Here is a 21,295-nt window from a genome sequence, read left to right as displayed (position 1 = left end):
ATTACGACTGAAAAAATGACAATGGTTTTGTTTGTGTTGCCGAGCCGATGATACTGAAATATATAAACCCAGTGACCCAAGTCAAGATCCTTCAATCAACAAAAACAAAAGTTTATGATATAATAATGTTTAGGTAGAAACATGAGAAACAACACACTGCTGGGCGAGAAGATGCAGGGAAAGAGAGAGGAAAAGATGAAGAAATTAGAAAGGAACATGAAAGGACAAAGATTATAAAAAAGATTCTAGAAAACTCTGAAAGATGTTTTATTCACGTTGAAAAGAATGCTCATGTTTGCTTTTCAAGAATAAGAGGGTAGAAAGTAGAAACAGTTAAGATCTACCTTATTATATTTCCTCTTACATTAATTCCGAATCAATGTTAGTAAGATTCTCATTTAAATTTTTTCGCTTTATGTTTTTATTTTGCAATGTTGCAATTTAAATTTTTTATTTTCGATATTACTCTTTCAAGATGAATTATACTAAAGTTCAACCAAATTCAATAATCTAATGATTATATAATAAAGAGAAGTAATAAGAAGATTCTATCAAAGTAGAATTCTTTATGGACTCTCCGTCACTTCATGTTTTTGGGACAATTTTCATTTCAACATTATAAAATATTGTGTTTAGAACATGACGTGACAGAGACTCCATAAAAAGTCTTATTTTTTAAAGAATCTCCTTAAACAAATCATGTTATTCGAGTAGAATATGAAATTAATAAATGTTAATCAATAATTAAATTAATTCTTATTCAAAATAAAGCACCTTCAGTCTAGGCCCTAGGATGCAAAGTGTTCATGTAATCCTACCGACACATCAATGAAAAAAATAAAAAAAAAATTAAAAAAAACCCTACCGACACATAATGAGACGATGGAAAAACAGAAGCTGCCTTTTGGAAAGAAAAAAAAAATGTGAGTGTTATTTTTTCTCTCCTCTGTGAGAGCGTTTTCTCTCCTCTGTGAGAGTCCCTCCTCCGTGGGGGTTTGCTCCTTTACCTTTCACACCTACTGCTTTCATGTTTCTGGCCACCCTTTTATTAATTTCCTAACCTTTCCCTCAGATCCCCTTTCAATGTTCCTTTAAGTTGACCTCCCTCCGTCGCCCTCTGATCCCATCATTCACTTGCGAGCTTTATTGCCTCACCTACCCATCAGTTTGTTTTCAATGAACTAGATCCAATTTAAGTTCCCTTTCTCTCAACCTTAAATTAATTTCACTACCTTCTGCGCCTTCTTAATTGCAGATCTAGAAGAATCCGTTCCTACAGAGTGATGGGCCACCTTCCGTCAAATGCTCTAGGCTCAGGGAGGACAGATAGCAAAGAAGGCGGAAAGACATCTATTACACAAAAAGGTATTAGGAAAATTAAAGAGGATGGCAGATCTAGTGTACAAGAATGGGGGTTTAGGTTTAAAGGCAAGAGGGCAGTCCCAGGAATTAAAAGGAGGCAGATATTCCCTCAGACGCGAACAATCTCAGTTGTGCAGATCAACTACTCAGCATACATTAAATGGGGTAATAATGTCGAGATACTTTGTAAGAGTAAGTCACAAAACCTCAAATTTTGTTGTTGGTACTGTTGTCTTTACATTTTGTCTAAAAAAATTGGGAAGCGCATTGCCGGAAAGACGAAGAACAGAGCTAGGAATTGGATTGAGTCGCAGTTGTCTCTCTACTACATATTTCTCTTAAAGCAGTCAGGGAAGGTTAACAAAAACTGGAACCAAATGGCAGCGCAGGAAATTGAGGAGCTGGTGGTTAACCTGGAAAGAAATATGGATCTATCAATGATGGAGCAAGGAATTAAACTGGTTGGCATGGCATTGGTCAACAAAAATCTAAACAAATGGGGAATCCGAAATATCCTAAGATCCTCGTGGAAGGAGTATGGACAAATCGATGTCAAGTGGGTTAAAAACAACACTTTCATCATCACTGTCCAGGACGAAAGCACTGCTACTAAGATTCTCAACCAGGTCCCGTGGGTAGTCATGAAGCAAAACTTCTCAGTCAAAAGATGGAATCAGGAGCTAGCTTTGGAGGAAATTAACATGTATAAGGTTTTGTTCTGGATTCAAATTAGGGGTGTTCCACTGTACTTTATTTCAGAAGATAATGTGAGGCGCCTGGCTGCTAAGATAGGCGAGTTTGTGGAACTTGAGGATACTGCTAAAGCGCAGGGTTTTTTAAGAGTTAAAGTGGCTGTTAATACTTCAAACCCATTGACAACAGGGTGCTGGCTCCCCAGGACAAATGAGAAGGAGTCGTGGATTGAGTTTAGATATGAAAGATTGCAGGATTTCTGTTATAAATGTGGGAGGATTGGGCATTCCAATATAGAGTGTTCTTATGAAGCCGTTAAGGGGGGAATGGCAGGGTATGGAGAATGGACTAAGGCGGCTCCAGTTCAGGATTTCATTGACTTCCCAAGACCAATGGCTATTAATGGGGGCGAAAGAAGGCACGCTGGGGCATCTCGGATGGGCTCAAGGTCCTTGAGTCAGCAAAGAAGGGTGGAATCCTTGGGGGAAATAAGCACAAATACTGAAAAGAATGAAGGAGATCTGACCCCACAAATCTTCATCTTGGTAAAGGTAAGGAGAAAAAAAAATGGCATAGAGCTCAAAGATGGGAGGAAGGTTTGAGACTTAACCCGGCCCAATGGGTGATGGAAGGCCGGAGGTTTATGGAAAAACAGCGATTTGTGATGGACTTTACACCGATGGAATTAAGAAATGAGCATTTGGGAACTCCGTCTGCCAGGATAGCTGAGATTCAGGAAGAGGATCTTGCTCAATCGGAATGAGTTGTAACAATGCAGAAATTTGTACCTCAACCCTATCAGCTACAACGATGTATGGAAATCAGTGGAGAAGGGGGAGTCAAGGCTGTCCAGGTGCAGGGTATTGGTAGTAACAACAAACGTGAGTTGGATGGATTAGATAAGGAGGGAGGTCAATCATCCATGAAAAAAGCTAGAATAGAGAAGGATACAGTCCAGGCAAACGGGATCTTCTTCCCGAGGTGGTGGCGGCTGGCCTTCAACAGCCGCACGGTCTCCATGATACACTTGTTCTGGAACTGCCGTGGTCTCGGGTCGGACACGGTAGTTCGAGCTCTTCATGGGCTAATTAGGGAACATAGACCTTCTATGATTTTTCTCTCAGAAACAAAAATGAAAGATCATAGAATAGTATGAGTGAGGAGAAGAATGGGGTACAACAATGGTTTTGATGTTGCTCCGGTTGGCAGGGCTGGAGGTCTCAGTCTCTGGTGGGATTATTCGGTTCAGTTGAATGTGAGGGACTCTTCGAAACATTTCATTGATGCGACCTGTAGCATTGTAGATTTGCAATGTGTGTTTCGGTTTACAGGGGTGTACGGAACGTCTTACAGCAGTGAGAAGGTTGACTTCTGGAGGGGAATGATACAAAATTTCGGTTCGAATGATACCCCGTGGATATGTGGTGGGGATTTTAATGAATTTCTATGGGATCAGGAGGAGCTGAAGTGAGATATAACCGAACAAGATATCTAGAGGAGTTTATGAGCAAATTAGAGATTTTGGACTTGGGCTATAATGGCCCTAAATTCACTTGGCGGGGGAAACGAAATGGGCAGCTAGTGGAGGCACGATTGGACAGAGCGCTTGGGAATGAAAATTGGCAGGTTCTTTGGCCAAATTGTTTGGTCTCTATTGGCACGATGTTGGGTTCTGACCATAACCCTGTTCTTGTGCACTATGCACCGAAGGTGGAAAATAGGAAAAAGATATTCCGATTTGAGGCATACTGGGCAAACGAGGCAGATTGTAAGGAGATTGTGAGACAAGTATGGGTGCAGCCCCAGGAAGGCAACTCGGTTGAGAGATGGAACAAAAAAATATGTGACTGCCGCGCTCGGCTTCTTAGGTGGAGTGGAAGGAAATTTAGTCAGAGATGCTGGAAAATTCAGAAGATGATGAGCCAATTGGGACGGCTTCAAATGGACTGGAGAAGCAACTCTCAAGAAATAGAGGATTTATCAAAAGCTGTTGACACTTTGTGGAGTCAGGAGGAATGTGTATGGAAACAAAAATCAAGGGTCCAGTGGTTACAGAAAGGGGATGCCAATACAAAGTTCTTTCACCAGTCTACTTTACAAAGAAGAAGGAGGAATAAGGTGGTAACTCTCAAGAGTGATAACGAGGAGTGGGTGGATAATCCTGATCAGGTTCGTAGGCTGTTTGATGAGCACTTTATGGATCTATTCTCTTCCTCGGGACATAGGGACTGGGGTGGCATCCTTGACTGTGTCATTCCTAAGGTTACGGAGGAGATGAATGCTACATTATCGGCTCCGGTTTCTACGGACGAGATAAAACAGGCTGCTTTGAAAATGGGTGGTCTTAAAGCCCCAGGCCCTGACGGTTTCCAAGGCATTTTTTATAGGTCACAGTGGGATATTATAGTTGCGGATGTAAATAAAATGATTGGGGATCTGATGGCTGGGTCTTTACAACCTTTGCGAATCAATGCGACTCACCTGGCTCTAATTCCAAAAGTTCCAAACCCGGAGTCTGTGTCTCATTTTCGCCCCATCAGCCTCTGCAACTTTTCTTACAAAATTCTTTCCAAGGTCTTGGCCAATCGCTTAAAAAGGTTTCTGCCGGATATGATCTCTCCAACCCAAAATGCTTTTGTGGAAGGTAGACAAATTCAAGACAACATTGGTATTGCGCATGAGCTATTCCACTTCCTTAAAACAAGAAAGACGAAATGCAAGCTGGAGTTGGGAATAAAACTGGACATGCATAAAGCTTATGATAGGGTGGAATGAGACTTCTTATTGGCAGTTATGAAGAAGATGGGCTTTGACAGTCGCTGGAGAAATTTAATCATGGGGTGTATTTCCACTGTTAGTTTCACCATTCTGCTAAATGGTCAACCTGGACCTCGGTTCGCTCCTTCTCGCGGGCTTCGCCAGGGGGATCCCCTGTCCCCATATCTCTTTTTGTTGGTCAGTGAGGTGCTATCTCTTCTTATTAAGCAGGCGGGTGAAAGAAAACATATTGAAGGGGTAAAAATGGGCATTGCCGGTCCTATGATCTCTCATATATTTTTAGCTGATGATACTCTGATTTTCATGAAGGCGGATGAGAGAAATTGCAGGAATTTAGTTCAGGTAATTGATGAGTACTGCTTGGCTTTGGGACAACAGGTCAATAAGTCAAAATCCAGTGTTTACTTTGGGGGAAATGTACCGGAGTCTCTCTCAATCCAGCTAGCTGCCATTCTTGGTATGGAAATAGTTGGGGATCCGAGATTATACTTGGGTGTTCCAGCTATCTGGGGTAAATCTAAAAAGAACGGACTTGCTTACATTAAAGGTTGGAAGCGTACTACTCTTTCTCAGGCAGGGCGTGAAATCTTTATCAAGGCGGTGGCGCAAGCAATTCCGGCGTATCCTATGAACCTTTTCAAATTTCCTTCGACTCTTTGCAATGAACTTGATGCTTTGATATCGAAGTTTTGGTGGGGTCAAAAAGAGGGAGAGAACCGTATTCATTGGGTCTCTAAGGAAATATTGGGCCGACCAAAACAAGATGGTGGACTTGGTTTGCGATGCTTCACAGATTTCAACGATGCTCTTTTGGCAAAGCAATGTTGGAGGTTGTTATCGGAACCAAATTCTTTGTGGGCGATGGTGCTTAAAGCTCGATACTTCCATAATTGTTCTCTCCTTGACGCAAAACGGGGAGGAAGAGCTTCGTGGGCTTGGTCAAGTCTCCTTGTTGGAAGAGATATTATTCTCGGAGGTGCTCACTGGCAGATTATGAATGGCAAAGAGGTTCGGGTATGGGTGGACAGATGGCTTCCTTCAATCCCCTCAGGAAGACCTTCTCCTTTGGGTACGGTTCAAGTCTCTAGGAATTTGAGGGTCAACTCTTTGATTTGTAATGAGTCTGGGGATTGGGAGGTTGATTTCTTGAAACCTTTTGTGGTGGAAGAAGAGATCAAGGCGATTCTGGAGATCCCCTTGGGTGATCCAACCTTAAAGGATAGATTGGTGTGGCATTTCGAAAAAAATGGAGCATACTCGGTAAAATCTGGTTATCATTGGGCTTTATCCAAGACTCATATTCACAGGAATCTCAACCCGCATAGGTCTGATATGATACCGACTCAGTTATGGAAGTGCATGTGGAGTTTGGAGGTTCCTCCAAAAATAAGGGTATTCATGTGGAAGTCTCTTCATGCGGCAGTGGCAACGATGGCAAACCTGTTCTTTAGGCGCTCTTCTCTTTCCCCCATGTGCCCTCTCTGTAACTCGGCTGAGGAATCAACAGAACATCTTTTTCTCCAATGCCCGTGGGTAAAGGCGGTGTGGAATGGGGGAAGTATGACTCGCGGTATTGGCAGGGTGGGGATATTTTCTTGGGTAAATTGGTTAAATGAAATTTATGATGCGGCTTATGCTTACAGGGGTGAAAACTGTTTTCATATATTGCTGTTACCTATTGGCACATTTGGAAGTCTCGGTGCAACTTTATCTTTAAGCAGCAACCAATTTACCCAGGGCAGGTTATCGCCGATGTTCATCATTCGGTGGGTATGTTCCTAGAGGCCAATCGTGTCCCAAGTAGTAGGCCTCGGATCAATGATCTGGATCGGGGCAATGACGTTTCTTGGTCTCCTCCTGGCTCGGGTTTCATCAAGATAAATGTGGACGCAAGTTGGAATGCTAGGGAGTGTGTGGGCTTCGTGGGTGTGGTGGCTAGGGATGATCATGGCAGGTTTGTGGCTGCATGCAGAAAGAAGATCAGTGCTTCGAGTGTGGCAATGGCTGAAGCTAAGGCAATTTGCATGGCTGTTCGTTGGGGCGGTATATGGGGTGGAATGATATTATCATTGAATCTGATTCTTTGGACTCTGTGTCTTGTCTTCAGGATCTAAATTCGATTGGCAGTTGGGATGCTTTTCCTTTGCTAGCTAAGTGCACAAGTCTGGGGAAGGCTTTCCAAGATTGTCGCTGGTCTTGGGTTCCAAGATCGGCCAACAAGGCAGCGGACAGTTTGGCGTCGCGACATTGTAGGGAGGTATGTGATTTTGTTTGGGTTAACCGACCCCCATCTTCCCTTGTTCATGTTCTGTGTAATGACGGCCTTCCTTGTCCCCATTAGGCTTGTAGATTTGGTGCAAGGAGTGACACTTTTAGCATTTGATGCGGTGTTGGATGTTTCCTCCTTGTACTTCATTTTCTTGCTTGGTCGTAGCTGGCCTGTTTGCTTTGTTGTAAGCTTTCTTGTTCTTTTTGGCATCTCTGCCCGGGTAATGCATTATCTTGTTCACCAAAAAAAAAAAAAAATGTGAAAACCAAAAGCACAAAACTTCCTAAAATTCATTTCACTCATCTCTTTTCAAAAATTACGAACATGTTTTAATCCAACAACTACAAATACTTATTCAAATTGGGAAAAAAATGTTAGGACATATAATACCCAAAAAATAACAATAGTGTTCCATTTGCTGCCAAATCTGAGATTTATGAACTGAGGTAGCAAAACGCAAAATGCCCTTTTAAGCTCGAAAGCCTTGACAAAGCACTGCAACTCACCACAAATCCAAAATAAAAACTTAAATACAGCTATTATAAAATGTACCTGAGTTCAATAAAATTTGTTTCACAATGTTATGAAGACAGCCCGCTCCCAAACCGCGCTACAGATTCGCCAGAAATCCAACGTCAACTCCGGAATCCCAAACGGCAAAAGAAACAAATACTATGAAGTTTTGGCCCGCCAATTGCAAGTTTAAGAACCCTAAAGACTTTCCACAAAACTCCCAGAACACTAGTTCTACAGCTAGCTTTACATAGGAAGACAACTTCCCTCAAAATGGAGAGCGCAAACAATATCCCTTACAGAACGAAAATCAGGATCTGTTTGGTGAACATTTTGTGAAATAAGGAACGAACGATTCGAGAGCAACGGAGGATTCAAGAAAAACATAGGGCGAAAGGAAGACATGAAAAACAGAGTGCGGTCCTAAAATATCAGATGGCCAACTCATCGATCTGAGATTCTGAATGGTAAGTTGGATGACACTTTTCGAAACTCAATACCAACCAATCAATTTTTGGCTAACATTTCAAATGCCAAAACCAGAGGATTGCGTTCGACAAAAACTAACACAACCACCACATGAAGCGTTCCTAAAATTGATTTTGTTATGAAATAATGTTCTATATTCAAAAATTGATTTTGTTAGCACTTTAAAATCTCATTTTACACTCCTTATAAGCATAATTTTTTTTCCTTTCTAAATATAAAAATTTAGAGTACAATAAGATATTTTAAGTGCCAATAATACATCATAGAAGACGGTATTTTTTTCAATATTATTATATAATAATATTATATATTCTAGTGAAACTTTAAAATTAGAGTTTTTGAAGTTCGTTTTCTTGTTTGGTTGTTTAAGATTGAATTGCTTTTGATTATTTAATGAACGTTATGTTTGTAGCTCTTTTACTTACTATTAATGATATTTTTAATTAAGCTTGCAATCAGAGAGTGCTAAACTTTGTTTTGATTTAAGTGATTGTTTTCTAGCATCAATACATTGTCCTACATTTTTAAGACTATCTTAAGAATGAGCGCTTTTATAAATTTCGCACAGGGTCTTCAAAATCTCATAGACGGCACTAAGCTCAACCACAAAATGAGCAGCACACAACTTTCAGACCAAATATTCCGATCCTTAACCCCCACCGAGTGTGTCAGTTCCCGGCGGCTGAGCACTGCTAAGCCCATATTACTGCCTTGCCCACGCCCTAAATCTTTGAAACTCACACACTTAGCCCAAAACTCCAAATGGGCTGTTAGGCTAAGCTTAGTGGACCAAAGCCCGCCAAAATCAACGTTTGACGTGGGACGGTTAGTAGGGTTTTTGTACGAGGATCTGGTTCATCTTTTTTATGATCAGGGAATTGATCGTACGGCGTATGACGAGCGTGTGAAGTTCAGGGACCCATTCACCAAGCATGACATTATAGCTGACCTGGCATTCGTGTCGTGTTTTCCATGTTCGTGTCGTACCCGATATCTTAACGGGTAGTGTCGTGTAACACCCGTTAAAATAAACGGGTAAAATGACCCGACCCGAAATCGACCCGATAATATTAACAGGTAATATGACCCGACCCGTTACCCGTTAAGGAAAATATATTTTAAACCAATAAATAATCAAATGACAAATATAATACTAAATAAGTATATACATACCATATTGTCACATCCAAAACATAAAACACATTTTTCTTTTAAGTATATTTTCATTTACCTAAAGTCTTTAATAGTTTTTTAATTAATGTAGAAGTGTAAAAAAATATAGAAAATATATATAAACACTCGTAATGACAAGCTTTACAACTTTCATGAAGAGCTTAACTTCGAAATTCGCCACTATAATTATATAAATCATAGATCAAAATTTAACCCTTGATTGTTGTTTATATTTACACTTCATTGTTCTCATCAAATTTTGTTTTTTTCAAATTTTGTTTTTTGAAAACTTGATCTATTAGAGGATGCAGGAGGATGCACGGTTTGGATCGTTGATATTATATTCAGAGTTTAACGGTTAGTGAAAATATTGCTTGATGTTTATAAAATTTCTACAAACTATATGACATCGACTCATATTTTAGTTAACCGTAAATATCGAAATGTGATATCAAAGATCTGAACCGTTCATCTTCTTACATCCGCCGTATGATCATGTTTTCAAAAAAGAAAATTTAAAAAATGACATTCAGTAAGAAGAATAAAGCGTAAATGGCAATCGACGGTTAAATATAAATTTAAGGTTTATGAATTATAGTGTTGGATTTTGAAGCTGACCCCTTCATGAAAGTTGTAAAGTTTGTCACTATGAGTGATTGTATATATTTTTTACATTTTTTACACTTCTACAATAATTACTTCATTTTATTAATTTTTCCCTCAAATAAAAAACATTATTCATGAAGGTTTGGAGGATTTTAAAAATCTAAACGATAATATAAGTGTAACCATTATCTACTCGTGAAGGAATAATGATGAATCACGAGTGTTTATATATTCTTTCACATTTTTCATACTTGTATGTATGTCTTCTTAGTTCTTACCTATACAAATACTATATTAGTTTATTTTAATTTTGGACAACAACATGTTAAGTAAAATTTATCCTAGTAATGATAATAAGGAACTCTCATAATAAAAATAAATAATGACTAAAACTTTTTTTTTAAAACTTATATAGAATAATAATACAAAACTATATATTTAATATAGAATATATTGTATATATTAATATGATTATTGTATTTTATAATAAATCTTTTAGTAATTAAACTTTAAAATTATCAAAATAATTCTTTTCTTAACGGATCGAAATGGGTTACCCACGTGTTACCCGTGTGTATACCCGTTAAGAACCCGTTATTAACGCGTCCTTAACATGTCACCCGATAATGACCCGATAAGTTATCATGTTGACCCGAAACCCGTTATTTTCGTGTCGTTTTCATGTCGTGTCACCGTGTCGTGTCAGAAACTGCGAGGTCTGGGTACTTGTTGAAGATAGCCTTCTTGAAGAAATCATGGGCTTTGACGACGACGGTGAAGGGAGTGAGTGTGAGGAGATAGATAGAAAGGATGACAAGGAAAGAGAGGAAAATAGAAGTGTGAAAGTGAGTGAAAGTGAAGGTGAAGGGGAAGGCAATAATGCGATAAAGGATTCGGTGTTTGGGTGTGGTTGTCGGGTGTTGGTGTTTATTTACTTCAATTCCTAGTTTTTTTTTTAAATTAGTTACATATAATAATTAACAGTGTTAATTCTAGAGTTAAGTGGAGGGGAAGAGAGACAAATACGACGTGCAGTCTGGAGTCTGGAAATATATATATATATATATATATATTTTTTTTTTTTTTAATTTTTTTTGTAACACAGGATTATATTAATCCAGGAAAAGATGTAAGCCTACAGAGAGGTAAACAACCAAACATGGCAGCAGAAATCAGGTAGTGGAAGGAGTTATAGGGAGACCGACGCCGCACCTAATGCAAAACGTCACTCCTCACGCTACCCACAAACAAACCTAGTGTGCATTCTGGAAAAATGTATATGATGGGTTAAAGGCAAAGAAAAAGGCGTTCTAAGGGGGAAAGCTACATTTTTCAGTTAAATAATTAAAGTTGAATAAAATAAATGGTTACCCGTTCTCGTTTTTAAGATTGTGACCAGACAAGTTTGCAGCTTCATAAAGAGCCTCTCTCCATTGCTTTACCCTTTCTTCACAGAAGTTCTCTTCGTGCTTCTTAAACATTGGGGCTAAACTACCTTTCTGCTTCCTGATGTCTGAAGGATCAACATGATAGAATATTGGCAAAACATGTTGCTCCAGTTTGGATCCGCACTCCATGATCTTCACCAGCTCGTCGAGACACCAACTCGAATCCGCGTACTTCTTTGAGAAGACAATGATAGAGATCCTTGACTCTTCGATGGCTCGCAACAGTTCGGGCCTTATTTCTTTCCCTCTTTTCAGATCGTCCTCATCCATAAAGGTGTTGTAGCCCTTTCCTACCAATGCTTGATGGAGATGGCCCGTGAAGCCCCTACGTGTGTCTTCGCCGCTAAAGCTCAAGAACACGTCGTAATTCCAGAGTTTTGACTTGGAGGAGGATGAAGAGGAGACTTCGTGGGCCGTCATGGCGGAATCCACCGTTATGGCACTGCAGTTGTTCATATCACGACTGAAAAAAAAAATTGATGAGATAGGGACTCTTCAACTATTTCACTACCATTTATGCGAAATCTCCTCCCTCTCTCTCTCAAGAAGAGGCAGCCTTGAAGAAAAGGAAATTGATGGTCTCAAGAGAAACTATATGAAAGTCCCAGGTGAATGAGGGAAGAAACCACCGAAGTTAGAGCCCACCAAACATTGCCACCCACCCCCCATTCATCAAGTCAAACTCCAGAAAAAAATCACAAGCAAGCACCCATTATTTACATAATGGTTTTTAATTACCCTTTATCCTTTCACATTTAAGTTTTTTTAAGGGTAAATTACATTTTTGTAGATTTCAATTCCTTACAACATCTTTAAAATATTTCAATTTCATACATTTACTTATTATTTTATTTCAATTTCATACGTTAGAAAATCTGTTAAGTAAACCGTTAAGTGATGATGTGGCAAATAAGAATTCTTATTTATGCTGATATGGCTGCCACATTTATACCACGTAGTTAAACCCTTAATTAAAAAAATTTAAATTTTAAAAAAGTCAAAAAAAAAAAAAACCAAAACCCAGTTCGTCTTCCCCACCCCTTTTCCCCACCCGAGCACACCCCCGTCCCAAATCATACACACTCCTCCCTACCCAAAATTCGATTATGGAAAATCATTGAAAGCTAAACCCCACAAAACCCAAGCATCTGGAACCCTAAACCATGTTTGCGGAAATCATTGAGCAAAAAATCCTACAATTTGAGATTTCAAAGACAACTCACAAATCCAAGCCTCCCATCCCAAACCAAACGCTACCCAATTTACAGAGTACCATTAAAATATCTGAAACTTTAGAGGTACCTGGCGGGTCTGTTGAGCAAAATACGAGACTGATCGGAGGAAGACAGAGCGGCGGCGAGACCTTCAGTCCCACGGTGAGGTTCGAAGGACGCTGAAGCGGAGCCCAATTCTGGGGGGTCTTTTAGGATTTTCCCGATCAACTTCTGCAAACCCTCCATAATTCGAATGCTTCGAGAGAAAACGCAGAGAACCCAACCCAGAACGCTTTATCCTGTTCACAATTCAGAAACCCAATTAGGAATTCCAATCTTAAGGAGGAGGAGGAGGTGGAAGATTGCTCGAGGTAGCCCTGAGGGAAGTAGTAAACGGTTGCGGGTGGGCTCGGGTGGGGAGAAGGGATGTGTCTGATTTGGGTTGGGGTCTACTCGAGTGGGAACGAGAAGATGCAGGGAAAGAGAGAGGAAAAGATGAAAGAACCTAGAAAGGAATATGAAAGGACAAAGACTATCCAAAAGATTCTTGAAAACTAAAGACGTTTTATTCACGTTGAAGAGAAGGCTCTTGTTTGCTTGTCAAGAATAAGAGGGTCGAAACAATTAAGATCTACCTTATTATACTTCCTCTTACATTAATTCCGAATCAATGTTAGTAAGATTCTCATTTAAATTTTTTCGCTTTATGTTTTTATTCCGCAATGTTGCAATTTAAATTTTTATTTTCGATATTACTTAAAGATCAATTATACTAAAGTTCGACCAAATTCAATAATCTAATGATTATATAATAAATAGAAGTAATAAGAAGATTCTGTCAAAGTATGATTCTTCGTGGACTCTCCGTTACTTTATGTTTTTTTGCATAATTCTCATTCCAACATTATAAAATATTGTCCAGAATATGACATGACATAGACTTCATAAACAATCTTATTTTTTAAAGAATCCCCTTAATATTTTTTTTATAATAAATAAACAAATCATGTTATTCGAGTAAAATCTCAAATTAATAAATGTTAATTAATAATTAAACTAATTATTATTCAAAATAAAGCACCTTCAGTCCAGGCCCTAGGATGCGAAAGTGTTCATGTAACTCTACCGACACATAATGAGGCGGTGGAAAAACAAAAATAATAATAATAATAATAAAAGTGGAAAAGCATGAGTTGCTTTTTGAAGAAAAAAAACAAAGTGAAAAAGCAAAATAGGACCTGCTTTCCGGAAGAAAAAAAAATTGGAAAAGTAAAGCAAGAGCTGCTTTTTGAAAAAAAATACAAATAAAAAAGCAAAGTGGAAAACCAAAGCGGAGTCGGATTAGCCTGAGCTAGCAATAATGTGGTTTAAATTTGATTTTGGCGAGAATCAAACCTAAAATTCTCACTTATCAGTAGGGGTGGACACTTAAAACCGAAAACCGAAACCGAAACACGAACCAAATCGAACCGCACCGAACGGTTTGGTTTTGCGGTTTTGAAACAGTTTCGGTTTTGAAACCGAACCGCAACATAGAAAATGGTTTGGTTTCGGTTTTGGCTTTTGAAAACCGCACCGAAATCGAACCGCACCGCAAATATTAATAAACATTTAATTAAATGTCCATATTAGATTTCATGTTTTAATTGGTCGTTTGTTAAAATTCATACACTTAGTATGGACTCAACCACACTAGAATATCATCATTCATCACTTTCTTTTGTTCATTAACTTGAAGGACCTTTGTTATTTTATACCATCACACACACATATACGTACAAGGGTGGACTAATCTTGTTATCAAGAGTCGAACAATGATCTACTAAAAGCCACTCATTTGAAACATGATATCACATATTCTAGTATGAAAATTTCGCTCACGTTTAATGAATTCAAATTTATTCAACTTGTTTTATGAAAAATATTGTAAGTGACACCTTTTTGTTTCACAAACATGTTTTAACATCACAACTACATGCAACATGCTAATTGTTTACATAACAAATGTCATTTTCCTATTACTATTGGGAAATGTTTTTTAATATGTTAAATTGCAAATTGTACATTTTTTCTTAAAAACCAAACCGAAACCGTTTGAAACCGCACCGAACCGAACCAAACGGTTTGGTTTCATTTTGGTTTTGGCTTCAAAACCGCACCGAACCAAACCGCAAAAACTTACGGTTTTGGTTTTGGTTTCACTCAAAACCGTACCAAACCGAACCGCGCCCACCCCTACTTATCAGTACAAAGAAATATCACTAGACTAAATTATAGTACTAAGTAACCTAAAAAAAAAATTAAAAAAAACCCCAACGCCGATTCATGACCTATTTGGGAGTCTGGGACTGTACCGTACATTTGACGTTTTCTGTTGCAAAATTCAGAAAACCCCCAAAATCAAACAACGCGGCAAACTGGCACCAAAAATATGGAGGGTATTTCCGGCGCCGCTTCCGACGCCGCAATCGAAACCCTAAGAAACAGAGGATGGTGCTTCGGCGACTTCGAACAAGTGGAGGAGAAGATCCTGATCCACCCCGCCTTGTCCTACGACACGCGTACGGTGGTGAACTCAGTGGAAGCCGAGCTCACCAACATGAACCTTAAATCCATCTCCGCCCATGCCCGACCCGCATACGCTCCTAAGGTCCTCTCACCTCCTCGGCCCCAAAGTCCTCCAGGAAAATTAATAATTTCGTTTATTTTGTATCCCATATGGGACATTAGCTCAACACTGCACTGGAAGACCCCGACAAAGTTTTTAGTTTTGACAATTATTATGAGTACTTTTTTCATGAAACTCAAAATGAATTTCACAAGAAGTTTTATGGGTCTCTCTAGTCCCACTTTCTTAAGTGATTCAGGGAAAACAGGTGCATAGATAAAGGTCGCATTTTGAGTTAACTGAACATCTTTTGTTTGTCCTACTTTTTTGATCGGCAGGTCTGTTTGGAAGGTAAAGTTACTGTACGTAACGGAATAGTTTGTTTGAGTCCTAAAGTTGTGACTGTGTTGGGAGGTGTTGTTCAATCACTTAACGAAGAATGGCAGATGAATACAAAATATTCCGAGTTTTCACATTCATCTTTAAGGATTTCACAGGAAAGTGATGGTAACGGCCCCTCTCCATTTGAGAAGTTGCAAGTTGGGGCAGCTAAAAGTCGGTTTCCTGAGCAGGACAAGTTTTCACGTCAGTATTCTTGAGCTATTGATTTCATAATATTAGTTTATGTCTTTTAACATAATGTTAAACCACTCATTATTGCTATTGCATGCATATCTCATGGCCAAGATGCAATCATTGGCAGATTACTCTGATGTTAACTCCAAGAGTAGTGAGGCTATTGCCAGAATTACTGAGGTTAGACCAGTTGGAAGACAGTGGAACCTTCAATTGAAAGCAAATGACGAGGATAAATCTTATAAAAAAATGTGAGACAGATAACACTCGTAAAGCAAATTCCCTTGATGAAAGAACTCAAGACCAAAGAAGCTGGATTTTCATTCGTGTCCAAATTGTAGCTTGTTATTAAATTTTACTATCATCCTATGCGGCATCCGGGTTTTGTGTAGTATTAAGCTTAATTTTATGTCATCTATATATTGATTGACATCTTGAGGCTGTCATTGATTTCCTGGAATATGTGGTGGAAGCAGGGCAAGTATTTGTGCGAATTCAACTACTATTTGTCAAATATTTGGATGAATGTCTTATATTGATTGTTGTAATGTTGAAATGTTTTTTAGATGCAATATTTCTTCAAAATTCAAAACAACTACTTATTGAAAAAATCGTAGGAATCTAAAGAAGTATGAAATAAGGACTTGTCTTCATTATCGAACCAGTAAAGCGAAAAATGAAAGAGGCGTTTGATGAACTGGATATGACCTTACTCAGATATGTGATGATGACGATGCATCACCGCCTTGATCGTGCTTCACCATAGAATCGATCTGGGTGTGACATAATCAAGACAGATGATGCTTCATTTCTTCTTGCCTTTTCCCATTTCAGTCATCTATGGTAATTCTCATTTGTTTCCTGGGACGATTATTATCAGATGCTTCATGGGTCAAAAACATATCCAGCTTTGTCCAAATCATGCATATTTTCCTTCATAGGTTTGTCCCATACTAGATTAACCCCTGTTCTCGTTATTGAAATGGCTGGGTTTTCAAAAAGTATATCAACTTTATCCCCACCTTGCAAATTGAGCTTACTGTTCGAGAGTTGTCCCTGCAAAAGATAATCATCTTCATATAGGTCGTCATCATATTCTTGTCTGCCTATGTAGGCTCGCAACTCAGTACGCTGGGTATTATTTATAACAATAATGGCAAGCTGATTGCTTCTGTTTGAGTGGTACAAGCAGAACAGAGTTAACCCTTCTAAATTACGACCATCACTCGGGGGAATATCAAAGGTGACTTTAGTGCCCTCATCGACAAACTCAAACCAATCAGGAACATAGTTTCTATGAAGGAAAATTCCACCAAATCCGCAAGAAGTCCATCCCTACATATACAATACAAGTGTCATATATATGCATGTATACGCACGATAGGAAGGCAATGAGAGAGAGAGAGAGAGAGAGAGAGAGAGAGAGAGAGAGAGAGAGAGAGAGAGAGAGAGAGAGATACATGTAGGATGTTCTTCCTTAAATGGGTCGAGAGATTGGTGCACTTTTTCATATTAATCCATGTCATGGAGTTTAATGATTTATCCAAGCCTGGAACCTCAATGATTTTGGGTGAATCACTTAAGTTCAGTTCTCTTATATTTGACATTTCTGAAAAATTGGGCATTGTTTCCAATGCAGGGCATCCATTCGCCAACAAAAATTTCAAATTTGTTGGTAAATCTGTGATTGTACGAAGTTGCTCGCAGTGACGTAACCGTAGAGTTTCAAGCTTTGAAAGACCACTGAGACTGGGTAGGGTATGAAAATCATTTCGTGAAAGATCCAAAACTTGTAAAGAAATTAGACTCCCAAGATCCTTAGGGATTGCACCATCAGCTAATCCACAAGATGAGAGATCTAATTCCCTTAAAGAGTTTAAGCCGTGTAACGAATGTGGCAAATGAATACTTTCCACACCTGATAGGGATAAACGAGTGAGATTCTTCAATCTTACTATGGAAGGTGGTACTTCTCTTATGGCTGTATCATATGCTTCAAGCGTTCTCAGTGATATCATCTCCCCTATATCCTCATGCACTTCTCTGAATTCATAACAATAATTAAGAAGAAGAGTCTCAACAGATTTTGACTTGTAGAAATCCCCTGGAAGAGAAATAAGCTCGTAACATTGTTGAAGGTTCACCAAAGAAAGTCTTTTAAGATGACCAATGGAGGGGTGAATCTCGGACAATCTATGACACCTTTTCAATATCAACTCTTCAAGATTTGGGACTTGTGAAAAGTCCGGTGATTTCTTTAAGGAACAGGAATAGCTAAGATCAAGGGTTTTCAAGTTATGTAGTGACTGTTGCAAAAAATCAAAAGAAAATTGAAATTAATATCCTAAATGAAGATGTTATGAAAAAAAAGAAGAGAAGAAATCCAAAAAACAAATAGAAATAGAACATCATCAGGTGTAATTCATTGTACCTTGGAACCCTCCCAAACTTGTACCAGATTGCTCCACCGCATCTCTAAAACAACTAGTTTATCTTGATTAAAAAAGTCATCTGGTATGGACTTTAAACGGCATCCTCTCCAACGCAACCATATTAACTCTTTGGGAACATGTTTGTATTCTCCATTCAGCTCTACTTCGTGGAGCTGAATCAATCTCAGTTTTTTCATATTGGCAAATGCTTCTGTACTGAAAGCAGTGCCATGACTATAACCCCAAGGTAGAGCAAGTCCTTCAACTTCTTCAGTTCCCTGTTAACAAAAGGTCATATTCATGTGTAAGAAACCGATCATTTGCATATGTTTACATGTATTCTTATTCATTACGCAAAATCACCTACGGCGAATATATGCAAGTACTATTGTTGGCTATTTGAGCTTTCCTTGTGCAACCCCAATTACACATGAATTTTGTTTAAGGTATAATAGACATTACATATATGCTTTTCTTGTACAATTGATTAATCCAAAATTTTACTGGGAATGGACTTACAGATTTATTTGTCAATACATTGATGACCTCTCGATTATCCCACAACCTACTCCATTTTCCAGGGTGACAAGGGGATTTTTCAGAAATGATTACTCTGGCCATTTCTCGAAGCAAGTCATGCATATTCAACTCGTTCTGCTCAACAGTTATAAGGCATCGTTCACGAAGGACACTGATTCCTATTGTTGCAGAAAATCCACATCCATCTAATACTTTTGCAACATAGTCCTTCTTCCATCCAATAAAGAAACAAGATATGTCAAGAAATATAGTCTTCTGTGCATCATCTAGCCCTTCAAAGCTTATTCTTAGGGATTTTATTATTTTTCCTTCAGGAGTTCTTTTCAATTTCTCCAATTGACTTTTCCACTCTACTATGGGTCTTTTAAACAAAAAAGAACCTAAAACTTCAAGGGCTAGTGGCAAACCTCCACAGTAAGAAACAACTTCTTTTGAGAGTTCAAGATATTCTTCATTAGGCCAATTATTTCCAAGGGCATGCCAGCTAAAGAGCTCCAAAGCTTCTTGTTCATTCAATTTCCGAGCCGGATATGTCTTATCCACTTGTTTTAGTAAATGTTCATCTCTTGTTGTTATGATAATTCTACTTCCTGGACCAAACCAATCATGATTTCCAGCTATTGCATCCAATTGGCCCACTTCATCTATGTTGTCCATGATGACAAGTACCCTTCTATGTCGAAATTGATCTTCTATCAGACCGATACCTTCATCAACACTGCTTATTTTAGACTTCGTTTTTAAGATGTCAGAAATAAGTTTTTCTTGCAAATAAACTAGACCATGTTTACTTGCAGTGTTGCTAATGTCGTGCAGGAAACTTTTGAATTGGAACTTATGATGAATTTGATTATAAATGGCTTTGGCAGCTGTTGTTTTACCCAATCCACCCATCCCCCAAATTCCAACCATGACAACATTTGATCTGTCACTTGAAAGATGACTGATAATATCTTGAATGCGAGAATTGATACCAACCGGGTGCTTGGCCACTCTTAGTTTGTTCGTGCTCATAAGCCATTTCGTAATAATATTGTCAACAATTTCTCTAATAAGATTTGCTTCGCGCCTGAAAATTGAATTCATAAACATTATTGGGAATCAATGAAGGCTCACTAGTACATAAACAAATTTCTTTCCTTCTTTCCTTCTTTCCTTCATACACACACACACACACACTAACTAGCTACAAGCTAGTATGTGATTTTGTGACCTACTTGAATAAAAGAACGAAAGCATTCATTAATTAAATTCCAATTACGGTTTGGTTTTGTATGAGAAATTAAGGTGTATTAATTAAGCATGCTAATTAACGTTTAGCTCATGTGAAATGTTAATTACGCATGTTAATTATATGAGAGATTTAAGTCATTTACTAAAATGTTTCAAATCTTGAAAAGCAGCTGAATGATTACCCATTATCAGTGATATGAAGATGGTGGCCAGACAAGTTTGCAGCTTCTGTAAGAGCCTTTCTCCACTGCTTTACCCTTTCTTGTTTATCTTCACGTTTCTTGCCATCTGTTCCTTCACCGATGCCCTCTTCGTGCTTCAGAAATGCTTCGGCTAAATCTCCGTCCTGCTTCCTGACATGTGAAGGATCAACATGATAGAATATTGGCAAAACATGTCGCCCCAGTTTGGATCTGCACTCCATGATCTTCACCAGCTCGTCAAGACACCAACTGGAATCCGCATACCTCTTTGAGAAGACAATGATGGAGATCCTCGACCCTTCGATTGCCCGGAACAGTTCCTCTTTTATTTCTTCCCCTCTGTTTAGATCGTCCTCATCCATATAAGCCTGGTATCCCCTGTCTTTTAATGCCGCGTGGAGGTGGCCTGTGAAGCCGTTGCGCGTGTCTTCACCTCTGAAGCTCAAGAACAAGTCGTAATTCCAAAGTTTTGACTTGGAGGAGGATGAAGAGGAGGCTTCGTGGGCTGTCGTGGCGGTATCCATGGTTATGGCACTGTAGTGGTTCAGATCACGACTGAAAAAACGGCAGCGGTTGTGTTTGTGTTGCCGAACCGATGATACTGAAATACCTAAACCCAAGTCAAGCTCCTTCGGTCAACAAAAGCCAGTCATCCCCGTCCATTAAAATAAGATGACTTAGAAATTGTTTTGATTGGTGAAATACTCTTAGTCTCATCTGAAAGCAAATCACCTTCAGTCCGGGCCCTACCAGATCACTGGACGGCTAGATTGAAGTTTCGCAAAAGATTCATATATGCGAGAGCCCACTTGTGCGAGTGGAGGACAGGGAGGTGGGCGACAATTGCCCAAAATCACTCGCGCCCAACATGAACGCGCTGCAACATTTAGGATTGCTGCAAAGTGCAGCCCCATCCACGTGGGTGTGTCTAGAACATGTCGGCAATGGGAAAGTGAGCCTAATGGCTCTTTTGGTTGATCAATGGAGGGAATTCAAATGGGTCGGTGGTTATTCAACAATTCGCATTTAATTTAAGTAATGTTTTTAATTTATATTTATAAATGTTGTGAATTCAGCTGTTATGATTGAATATGATTAAATCTAACAATGAAAAGAAAGATATAATAGATAAAATTTAAATCCAACGGTTAAAATAAT

The 21,295-nt window shown here is 38.9% G+C and overlaps 2 protein-coding genes and 2 pseudogenes across 9 annotated transcripts in view; 1 reads left to right on the top strand and 3 right to left on the bottom strand.

Annotated features, from left to right (window-relative positions):
* The window catches only part of LOC126593680 (disease resistance protein RPV1-like), an 81,714-nt pseudogene extending 74,058 nt beyond the window's left edge, over nucleotides 1-7,656 (bottom strand).
* LOC126593524 (disease resistance protein RUN1-like) overlaps nucleotides 1-21,295 on the bottom strand; it is a 69,336-nt gene that overhangs the window by 47,259 nt on the left and 782 nt on the right. The window contains exons 1-2 of one of the 7 annotated variants that reach the window (XM_050259638.1): nucleotides 12,634-13,812; nucleotides 11,379-11,794 (exon numbers count right to left, since the gene is read on the bottom strand). In XM_050259638.1, the coding sequence (XP_050115595.1) occupies nucleotides 11,379-11,794; nucleotides 12,634-12,791 (574 nt within the window). In that variant the 5' untranslated portion in view covers nucleotides 12,792-13,812. Of the gene's footprint in view, nucleotides 1-11,378; nucleotides 11,795-12,633; nucleotides 13,813-21,295 lie in introns of those variants that run through there. The other 6 variants (XM_050259674.1, XM_050259620.1, XM_050259622.1 and 3 more) reach the window with 6 other exon arrangements.
* On the top strand, nucleotides 14,977-16,324 carry LOC126587926 (uncharacterized; annotated as a pseudogene).
* LOC126593589 (disease resistance protein RPV1-like) lies at nucleotides 16,235-20,820 on the bottom strand. 2 transcript variants are annotated; one of them, XM_050259701.1, is made up of 6 exons: nucleotides 20,117-20,820; nucleotides 18,681-19,770; nucleotides 18,161-18,439; nucleotides 17,639-18,035; nucleotides 17,190-17,518; nucleotides 16,235-17,064 (listed from the first exon to the last, which is right to left on the bottom strand). In XM_050259701.1, exons 1-6 carry the CDS (start codon nucleotides 20,659-20,661, stop codon nucleotides 16,615-16,617), a joined length of 3,090 nt encoding a protein of 1,029 aa, XP_050115658.1. In that variant the 5' UTR covers nucleotides 20,662-20,820; the 3' UTR covers nucleotides 16,235-16,614. The 2 variants fall into 2 exon arrangements, with proteins under 2 accessions (XP_050115658.1, XP_050115652.1); XM_050259695.1 differs by having other exon boundaries at nucleotides 17,190-18,035; nucleotides 20,117-20,819.

This window comes from Malus sylvestris, chromosome 2, assembly GCF_916048215.2.
Source record: "Malus sylvestris chromosome 2, drMalSylv7.2, whole genome shotgun sequence".
In the NCBI taxonomy this organism is placed as follows: domain Eukaryota; kingdom Viridiplantae; phylum Streptophyta; class Magnoliopsida; order Rosales; family Rosaceae; genus Malus; species Malus sylvestris.
The sequence above is the reverse complement of the archived record's forward strand: the minus strand, read 5'-3'. Positions and strand labels throughout refer to the sequence as shown.